The 11,104-nt window shown below is 41.1% G+C and overlaps 1 protein-coding gene across 1 annotated transcript; it reads left to right on the top strand.

The window, feature by feature from the left end:
- Positions 1 to 691: 691 nt before the first annotated feature.
- LOC109166503 lies at positions 692 to 1,123 on the top strand. The gene has a single exon (XM_019315453.1). The coding sequence runs from the start codon at positions 692 to 694 to the stop codon at positions 1,121 to 1,123; it is 432 nt and encodes a 143-aa protein (XP_019170998.1).
- The last annotated feature ends 9,981 nt before the right edge of the window (positions 1,124 to 11,104 follow it).

Genomic DNA, 11,104 nt, shown 5'->3' with positions numbered 1-11,104 from the left:
CAAGGGAAGTGGGACTCCATTTCTACAGATTTTGGTAGGTTGATTACCCATGACCCGTACAGGCAAGGACAAGATTTGGGTGATAGTGGATTGTTTAACTAAGATGGCTCAGTTCATAGCTATGAGGGAAACTTGGTCAATGACGCAATTAGCCAAAGCATACATAAGTCAGGTGGTGAAGTACCATGGAGTACCTCGGGATATCGTCTCCGACCGAGATCCTAGGTTCCTATCTCAATTCTAGAAGTCTTTGCAAGCTGCTTTGGGAACAAAGTTGAACCTAAGCACTGCTTATCACCATGCCACGTATGGACAAACTGAGAGGACCATCCAAACATTTGAGGATATGCTAAGGGCGTGCATGTTGCACTTCTAAGGCTCGTGGGAAGAGCACTTGGACTTGATCGAGTTCTCTTACAATAACAGCTTCCATGCAAGCATACATATGGCACCGTACGAAGCGCTCTATGGTTAGAAATGCCGAAGTCCGTTATGTTGGGAGAATTTGGTTAACCCGGTGATGTTGAGACCGCAATATTTGCATGATACCGTAGGGAAGATCAAGCATATCCAAGGAAGGATGAATATGGCACAGGATCGGCAAAAGTCCTACGCGGATTTAGGAAGGAAATAGGCAGAGTTCGCAGTTGGGGACAAAGTGTGGTTAAAAGTTTTTCCCACCCGGGGAGTAATGAGATTCGGAAAGAAAGGCAAGCTATGCCCCCGGTTTATTGGTCCCTATGAGATTCTCGAGAGGATAGGGAATCTCGCATATCGTTTGGCGCTACCAATGGAGTTGGAGCGGGTGCACAATGTATTTCATGTGTCCCAGTTGAAGAAGTATGTGCACGACCCTTCGCATGTGATTTCGCCAGAAGTGGTACCTCTTGCCGGTACAATGTCTTATGAAGAAAGACCGCTCCAGATCTTGGACTTCAAGACAAGAGAAACCCGTAGGAAGTCAGTGAAGATGGTTAAGGTGTGGTGGTCGCATCACGAGGTGGAAGAAGCAACTTGGGAGCTGGAGTTCGCCATGAGACAGCGTTATCCGGATCTGTTTACCTTAGGTACCTCACATTACCTTTCTTTGCGTGTAATCTTAGGCCAGGTGAAGGGTAGTTGATCTTTTAGTAGTTTTGTGCTTGAGAAGTTTTCCCCGTTATCTTAAACCCTTGCACAACTCTTGACCTTTGAAGCCTTGATTATGTTTATACACTTGCTGACTTTTGTCACATCTTTGATTCGTTGCTATCTTTTGTTGAACCCGTCGTACCCAAGCTTCGGGGACGAAGCTTCTTGTTAGGGGGAGAGGATGTGACACCCCGTAAATCTAAACACTAATCTATTTGTCGTGTAGGTCATGCTTCTTTTAATACCCCATCTCGTTCCTTCCAATTGTCTAATATCCTTCATGTTCCCAGTGTCTCTACTTCTTTATTATCTATTCAAAAATTTGCAATAGATAATAAAGTGTTTTTTGAGTTTCACCCGTCTTTTTTGTTGTGAAGGATATCAACACCAAGGAAATTCTACTTAAAGGCAATAGTCATGGGGGTCTCTACAAGCTCCCAATTGCAACACCATCTCCCTCAATTTTTCTTACAGCTCGCACCTCTCCGTCAGTGTGGCATGATCGTTTAGGACATCCACACCATCGTGTTTTACTTCGTATTCTTCAGTCGTATCCGGTTAGTGGGTCAAATAATTCTATTTGATGTAATTCTAGTTTGTGTAATGCATGTCAAATGGGCAAATCCTCTCGATTCCCATTGGCACGTGTTGAGACATCCAATTCTAGTGTCCTTGATTTGATATACACAGCTATTCGGGGTCCAGCTCCCCTTTTGTCAATTGATTGCTATCGGTTTTTTGTTATTTTTGTGGATGATTATACTTGTTAAACTTGGTATTTTACCATGAAATTAAAATCTGATCTGTATGCCATCTTTGATCAATTTCGTACAATGGTTGAACGATTTTTTAACACAAAAATTTCAGTCGTTCAATCAAATCTAGGAGTTGAATACAAAAATTTCATCATTCCTTTATTCAATTAGATATCCTTCATAGACAATCTTGTGTCTACACTCATAAACAAAATGGTCGTGTCGAACGAAAACACAGACACATTGTTGAAACAGGTCTGGCTCTTCTAGCCCGTGCCTCTCTCTCATATAAGTTCTGGGATTTTGCATTTGAAACTACAGTTTATTTAATTAACAAAATGCCTTCAGTTGTATTAAATAATCTCAGTCCACACTTTAAAGTGCATAATTTCAATCCCTCCTATTCTTTTCTTCGTGTCTTTGGGTGTTTGTGTTACCCATATCTCAAATGATATAATCGTCATAAATTCTCGTTCCGGTCCACCCCATGTGTTTTCATAGGTTATCCTGAGTCGTTTCGGGGGTATAGATGCATGGACTTATAGACTAACAAGATTCATGTGGGCATGCATGTAAGATTTGATGAAACAGTTTATCCTTTTGATACTAAAAATACTGTGCAGCCATCTCCACCTGAGAAATTCTGTTAGTGGGCTGAGTCAGTTCTTTATCCCACTGCGATTTCGTCGCCGATTGGTCCTGTGGTCGTCCCACCCAACACCACCGGTAGTGATTCGGACTCCTCTCGACCGCCGCCCACTATTGTCGTCGGACCATCTGCCTCGCTGGACCGATAGCTGCCTGTTGAGGACGTCCAGCCCGTCAAACGTCCACGTGGGAAAATGATCAAATCCACGGTTCGGACCCATGAGATGCATCCTTCCGATCCCATTTAATTGTTACACACAGGCTGTTAAACATTCAGAATGGCGAGCGTGGGACACCCCGTAACTCTAAACACTAATCGGGGATTAATTGAAGAATTAATCCAAACTTTCTTTGATAATCCATTTCTAAAAATCCTGAAATTTGATAGTCGTGGGACTAGATTTTTACTAGTCACTTAAGTCAAATGGGTGTCCCTTGTGCTTCTTGAGTTGTGCCCTTGTCCCCTTGTCTTTCGAACCTTAGTAAGGGTAAAAATGGTTTTTCACCTATGAATTTTGGTTCAAGCTACCCTAACAAGACATGCCATTTCATTCATCCTTTCAACCTAAGACTCAAGCACTCTAGCCTCTCTCTAAAATAACCTAGCTTATTCTTCAAGCAAGAAGGTGAACCTCCAAGTCTTGCAAGATCTTTCACCAAGATTCCAACTTTCTTCTTCTTGAGCATAGGAAAGGGTAAGGTTCTTGCCTTTTTGGTGTTTTTAGTCATCTTTTGGGTGTCTTTATCTAAAGTTAGAACCTTTCTTGTGTTTTGGCTTGTGTAAGAAGTTGGCGTGCAAGAAGAGCTCTATGAAGAAGCTTAAGAGGGTGAAAAAGTGTGGTTGTTGGTCTACAAAGGTAACCCATGCTTTACAAAAGCTATTTTCTTACTTAAATGATGATTCTTGGCTCCTACTTGTTGTTCTTGATGTGATTTGTAAGATTTGATGCACGATCTTGTGGTGATGCATGTTTAGAGCTTGTTTTTAGGCTTCTTGAATGCCATTGCTTGGCTATTTCTTGGGTTCAAGTCATATTTTTGTTGTGTGTGAGATTTTCGGTGTTTTGGACTTGAACCTGACCTTGGTGATGAAAATCCCCGAAGGGATTTTGGTGTAAAGGAATGAACCCCGCGGGCAGTGGCCTACCCGCCGCCCCACCCGCGGGGAACGTGTGACTGTTGGGTTGTACCCCGCGGGCAGGCCCACGGGTGGGGGCTTACCCGTGGCCCCACCCGCGGGGAACACTTGTGAATGTGTGCGAGGATTTGTTCCCTGTGATTCTTTCTTCCCGGTATTGATGTTTTGACCTCCCGTTGTTGATTTATTGTGCTAATTGTGATTCTTATTGATGTTTCGTATGTCTAGAACGGTGTGTTAGGATTCCGTGTAGGATTTGGTGTCTTGAATCGTGCTAAGGGTCCAACTTCATGATTCGTTGGGCTAATGTGAGTCGTGAATGTTTTTTGGAATTAATTTGGTTTACCCGTTTGATAAGCATGCTAGTTTGATGTTGATATGCTAGTATGTGTGGTTCGTTCCTTCTTATTGGGGTTGGCAACTTGTGTTGACAATCATTTGGTGTTGGATTGTAATCCTTTGTTGTTGAGTATGGTCTCATGTCTTTATTGTGATCTCTTGATTGATTCCTATGGTGTGATCGTATGTAATCGTTGTAGCCTTTGTTGATATATGATTGGGGTTATTGTTGAGCCTTAGTCTTCTTGATACTAATGACTATGTGTGACCATGATTGAGATTGGTGGCTTTGTTACTTGAGCTTTGCTCACGAGATCGGCGGTTTTGTGAATATGATATTTAATGGTATCTTCATGTACTGAGAGATCGGTAGTGATGTTTGGCGGTGTAGGTGGGGGGGGGGGGGGGGCGACGGTCCCCGGAGGTAAAAGGTTAGACTCAGAAGTACAGGGTGGCACTAGGAGGTAACGGTTGGAACTGTGATAAGGCCGGGGGTAGCCATAAGGTTGGAACCGGGCATAAGGTTGGAACTATGTGATTTGAAACATGAAATTGTCATTATGTGATTGTGTGATTCCTTTGCTTATGAGCATGTCTTGATCTATTCTACCTTGTGAATGGTAGGATGCATCCTTAAATTGTCATTATGTGATTGGTCTTTGATGTTGACTTCCTTCATTGGTTTTAAAATGATAAATATGGTATTCCTTAGTTTCAAATGACTTTGATTATATCTCTCTATACTATGTTATTTAATGCGTACTGATGGGTTACCAGCCATGTATCTATCAATTTTTCCTTTATTTTGTTTTGGTGATTTGGTTTTTCACCCCCATTCTTTGTTGTTGTTGTTTTATTTTATTTTTTTTTTTGTGTTTTTTTAACAAGCCTTCGGCTACTGCTGAGGTGCTTGGCCTTGGTCCATGCCGAGGTACGAGACCTCGGCTCGTGCCGAGGCGCGGGATCTCGGTAGTGGGCCAAGGTGCAAAGGCGATGGGGCCTCGGCAAAGTGCCGAGGTGCTGTCGCGGTGCACCTCGGTATTGTGCCAGGCCAATTTTTTTTCAATGCCTTATGTTAGCCTCCTCAATCAAGTCTTATGAGACTAGTCAAGTCTTGTGAGACTAGTCAAGTCTTATTAGGCTATGTCTTCGGGCTCTTCCGTTGGGGTTGGTACGCGAGGTCGGACCTCGTGCCCCCTTCGGGTACGTTAGCCGATCTAGCTAAGTCCTCCTGGACTATGCCACCGGGCTCCTCCATCGGGGTTGGTACATGAGGTCGGACCTCGTGCCCCCTTAGGGTACATCCTCCGTAGGGGTTAGTACGCGAGGTTGGACCTCGTGCCCCCTTAGGGTGCGCGTTAGCCGCTCGGGCTAAGTCCTTCCGGACTATCCCACCGGGTTCTTCCGTCGGGGTTGATACGAGAGGTTAGAACTCGTGCCCCCTTAGGGTGTGCTAGCCGCTCGAGCCAAGTCCTGTCAGACCAAGCCAGCGGGCTCCTCCGTCGGGGTTGGTACGCGAGGTTGGACTTAGTGCCCTCTTAGGATGTGCGTTAGCTGCTTAGGCTAAGTCCTTCCAGACTATGTCATCGGGTTCTTCCGTCGGGTTTGGTACGCGTGGTTCGGCATCATCCCCCCTTAGGGTGTGTTTGGGGAAATCGAGTGAGCACTCGTTCCCTCCCTCTCATTTGTTGTTTTTCTTTGTAAAGGTAGGAAATAGCAACGCCAAGGTCCACCTCTCACGTGATTCCTACCACAAAAGGAACACCATTGGGGTTGTTGTGACACCCCGAAATCCGAATTCAATTAAGGGATTAATTAAGTAATTAATCATATTTCAATTGATAATTTAATTCCTAAAAATCCTGAAAATTCAATAGTCGGGGACTAGTAATTGACTAGTCAACCCCAAAGTAAAGGTTGTACCTTAAGCTTTGTAAGGAGTTCCCTTGTTCCCTTACACCTCTTCGTGTTATTAAGGGTATTCTTGACTTTTCACCTTGTGTTAGTAATGTATGCTAACCTAGTAGAACACCCTCATTTTTCTCCTTACACTTTCCAAATTCTAGCTCTACCTTCTCTCTAAAAAGGTATATAGCTTTTCTTCCGAGTGAAGTTGAAGCTTTGTCAAATCTTCAAGAGTTGTCTCCAAGATTCTACCTTTCATACATTTGGGCATCTAGGAGGGTAAGATCTATGTTCATCTTGTGTTTTTAGTGTTTTCTTAGGTGTCTTTTCTTAAAGATAGAATCTTTATGATCTTTTGGTGTGTTCTTGAAGTGGGTTTGGAAGGTGAGCCTTATTAGGAGCTTGGTGAAGTGTTAAGTGAAGGTTTTTATCTTCAAGAGGTAACCCATGCTCTACAAAATTCATTTTGCTTACCTATATGATGATTTCTTGGATTCTACATGTGTTTTGCTATGAAATGTGAGAGTTTATGCATTGTCTTGTGAAAATGCATATCTAGAGCTTGTGTTTAGGTTTCTTGTATGCCATTACTTGGCTATTCCTTTGATTCAAGTCATTTTGTTGTATTTGGTGAGATTTGGCATGTTTTGGACTTGAATTTGAGCTTAGTGTTGAAAATCCCTGAAGGGATTGTTTTGGTGTACAGGTACGTACCCGCAGGCGGAACAGCGGGTAGGCGTCCACCCGCCGCCCACCCGCGGGGTACAGGTGAGATGTGGGCATGTACCCGCGGGCGGAACCACGGGTAGGGGATTTGTTCCTGTGATTCTTGTGACTCGGTATTTGGTCTTTTAACTTCCCGATGTTCTTTTGTGGAACTATTTCAGTGTCTTCTTGATGTTTCTTATGTCTAGAACTATATGGTGGGATTCCATGTAGGCTTTGGTGTCGTGAATCGTGCTAATTGTTCAATATTGTGTTTCGTTGAACCGTGATGAGTCTTGTGCGTTCTTCAGAACTACATTTGGTTTGCCCGTTTGTTAAGCATGCTAGTTAAGTGTTTAAATGCTAGTGTGTGTGTTGTTTGTACCATCTTATCGTTGATGATAACTTGTGTTATTTATCATTGTGGTTGGACAGTGATCCATTCCTTGATTGAGTAGGTTTCATATCTTCGTTGTGATCCGTTGATTGATTCCTGTTGAGGTGTGATGTGTGTGTGGCTTTACCTGGATTGCACGATTAGTGGTATGGGATACTAGTCACCAAGGTATTGCAGTGGTCGTCGTGGTGTCCATGACGTGATTATGGAGTTTGTGACCTGTGTGTCGGGTTCACGTATTTCTTGGGAGGCATGTGTTGCCTTGTGTGTGATCGGTACCCTCGTGTACTACGAAATTGGTGGTCTTGTTGGCGGTCGTTGGCGGATGGGGACGATGGTCCTCGGAGGGAAAAGGTTGGACTTAGTTGTACAGGGGTCCTGGAGGTAAAGGTTGGAACTAGATATAAGGTTGGGGGTAGCCATAAGGTTGGAACCGGGCATAAGGAAGGCATATGAACTCGTGATGGGTGATCTCACGTGGGCTTGTGTAGCCGTTGTTGTGAGTTCTCTTCTTTTGACATGTGTAGTCACAAAGGCATGTGTTGCCTAGGCATATGTTGTCATTGGGTGTGTCCTTATTCCTTTGAGTTATGCATGTCGGGTGTTAGTCTGTTGTGTGATGATAGATTATACCTTGAGACTTCTTGTGAGTCGTTGTTGTTCCTTGAAATCTTGGGATGTGTTTCCGTGTTCTTGTTGAGAGTGTTTGAGTCTTGTGTTGACTATTACTCTTGGTTTTGAACTTATATATATGTATTCCATTTTGAAAATGGCTTTACAAACTTATATATTATCTATGTATGATATTTCACATGTAATGGTGGGTTACCAGCATTATTCGCTGACCGGGCATCGTCCCATGTTTTATGTGTTTCTTTCAGGTGATATTTAGACAAGTGCACGGTTTAGTGCCAGCTAGTATAGCTCCTCCCTTATGTTTTGTGGCCTGTGAGCCAATTTAGACTTAGTACTTTGTTATGTTGGTTTTAGATATTGAACAATGCAGATGTTAGCCTGTGCGTTCACCCCTGGGTGAGCGTGGCATAGCACCCCTTTACTTCCAGTTTATATATTTCCTCTTTTAGTCTTTCGCTGTGTTTGATGTTTTGGTTTAGATATCTGCATGTTTAAGGCTTTAAAAAGCATGGAATTTAGGGGGTGTTACAATTGTGATATGGATGCCTGAGATGAGCTATCTTGAATATATTCTTGACTTGAGTTGGTGAAATTTGAGAAAGGGAAGTGTTGTTCCATTCCTCCATATTCTTGATTCATATTCAACTCATCTCATAACCCTGAGAATGAGGGTAGAACGGTGGCATGGTTCCTTGGAATTCATATCCATCCATAAACTAAAAAAAAATTTGTTAGTGAAGATAAAAATAAAAAAAAATAAAATAAATGGATTAGGCTCCTAGAATAAAACTTTACAATTGTCAATACTGAACGCCACTTCCCCGGCAACGGCGCCAATTTGATGCGTAGTATATTTGCAAACAAATAATTCTCGGAGTACGAGTTATCGATCCACAGGGAAGTGGTTGTATCAAGCACTAGTTACTAATTTATTCATTACAGCTAATTCTAACAATTTTTTACATGATTGATTTGCATAAAATAAATAAAATAAAACAGAGATGAGATTCCTGGGATTCAAGTATTTAATCACCTAGTGCAAAATCTTAAGGACAATATTAAAATCCGGGTTTAACAAGTGTGAGGATGCAAGGTGGTATAGAGCTACTCTCGTAGTCACTAACACTAGTGAATTTCCACTCTCGTGGCTTAAACACCCAATAAAACAAAATCAAGCATCATAAATTCCTAACTGCTACCATCTCTCGATGCGCAATAATCAAGAATTAAATCCCCCTAATAAATTACCCTTTCTCAAGGTGCAACAATTAGGTGCAATTGTGTGTGCACAAAGTTATGGCCAAATCTCGTTGTGACACAAACAAAGCAAACGAAACAAGTAACTATGGCCATTAATTACAAGCATCAAACAATATTATCACGATTACAACACAAGTATTAAACACAAGTAATAATATATTAAAGAAACTGAGAGCTCAGGCACATATGCTCATAAACATTTTTACCCAAAAATCTCTAAAGAATTTATCCAAACTTGGCTAAATTATACATAGCAAATAATAATAAAGAAATACAAATCATCAAAAGATTACAAGAATTAACCAGACGATTTTCTCAAATCTCCCCAGTCCTCTTCTTGATCCCCAAGACAACTTGTGGCTCTTGATTTCTCTCTTTCTTGTCTCCAAAGATCTCTGAATTCTGAATTATGGATTGTCTATTCTAAATTCTAAAAAAAATTGTCTCCATTAGAGTTAAGGAAGGTGAGATTTTGTAGTAGGTACAAAGCTGGGGTGAAATTGGAATTTTCCTAAATTAATTAGGAAATTGCCGTAATAAATCTTTCTTTCTTTTGGAATTTGGAAACTTATTGGAATCAACACCTTTTTGTGATTTGGAATGTTGTTGCATTCATTTTATTTTGGTTTGGAGAATTGCTGCCTTCTATGACGTCCGCTCGCTCGCTCGACTCCGCATTCATTTATGACGTCCGCTCGCTCGACTCCGCTCGACGCAGCGAGACCTACTGGTCTCGACCGGAAAACTTTATGGAAATTTTGGATGCGTCGAGCCTTTGGCCGACGCGTCGAATGTACTGTGTAGGTGTCTTTCGGTCCACTTTTGACTTCAATTTTGTTCTAGGACTTCTCTTGCTCGTAACTTTGACCTACAATGGTTCAAAAACACTAACAAACACCGTAAAACATTCAAAACGAGTACAAAACCATATCCTAATGAGAATAGCAAGGAAAACATGTATTAAATAAGCAAAATTAAAGAACTTAGTTACTGAGATGATTCAAAATAACTATAAAAACAAGCACAAATGTGATAACATCACCCCCTCACACTTAAGCATTTGCTTGTCCTCAAGCAAAACCAAGGAATAAAATTACAAGTCAAAACATACAAATTACTCATGCTCTCTCTTGCACGACCTTTCAAACCACCAACCAACTTGCTACAAAACAACAAGCTTCGAGAATCAAATTAGTTTGGCACATAAGAGACCCATTTCCAAGCCAATAACTAAGCACCAAGAATTTAAAGTATGTGAGGATCAAGTGTGCACAAGTACTCAGTTGAGATTATGCAAGACACGGTTCATGAATGAGATCCCATAAGCTTGCCTTTCATACTCCCCTAAATCAAATCTAAGAATGCATGCTAAGATCAAATAGGACTTTATTAAGCTTGTAATGGAGCTACGGGTGATGGCTAACAAAGAAGTGGTATGGAAAAATTAATCAAAAAGAGAGAATGTCACAATTTATCTAAACTTTTCAAAATTTGTAAGAGATGAGATAATCATAATTTCAAGGAGCAAATTTTCTTTTAAGAACTTAGCAACTCTTTGGTAAAGTGGGGATCCAAACTCAAAAACTTTCGAGGAGCAAATTTGTTTTAAGAACTTAGCAACTCTTTGGTAAAGTGGGGATCCAAACTCAAAAACTTTCAATCTTTTTTCCTTTTTCATTCTTTTCTTTTCTTTTCTCCTTTTTTCCGATTCTTTTCTTTAGATTTCTTTTGAATACTACAAGAGAATTTTAATCCAATCTTTCAATTCCCTCACACTTGAACATTTGTAATATCAGCTGCTTTTTGGCACAATTCCGTAAAACTCTTTTTACAAAAATAATAAAGATAAAAGTTTCATTCTCTCAAAGGGTGAAAGGGAAATATTTGGCCAAGGGCTAAGGGTTATAATAATTGGGGTAAATCAAATAAAAACAATCACAATGAGGGGATAAGTGCTTAGCACTTATTTAAACAAATAAAATGCACAATGGGGACACAAAGGATAAAAATATATATAGGGACAGGTTTAAAGGCTATGGCTAAACAAAAATGGCCTAAATCAATTCAAAATATGCAAAACTTAGACATCACTTAGGAAGTAATGAGGCAAGTTCTAGCAAAACACCCATGACCGGAATCTCACATAAGCCTTCACTAGCAATGCATAACACACAAGATCAAGAATTAATC

The sequence above is a fragment of the Ipomoea nil genome, unplaced genomic scaffold, assembly GCF_001879475.1.
Source record: "Ipomoea nil cultivar Tokyo-kokei standard unplaced genomic scaffold, Asagao_1.1 scaffold3100, whole genome shotgun sequence".
NCBI lineage: Eukaryota > Viridiplantae > Streptophyta > Magnoliopsida > Solanales > Convolvulaceae > Ipomoea > Ipomoea nil.
Note: the sequence above shows the minus strand (reverse complement) of the source record. Positions and strands in the feature narration are given on the sequence as shown.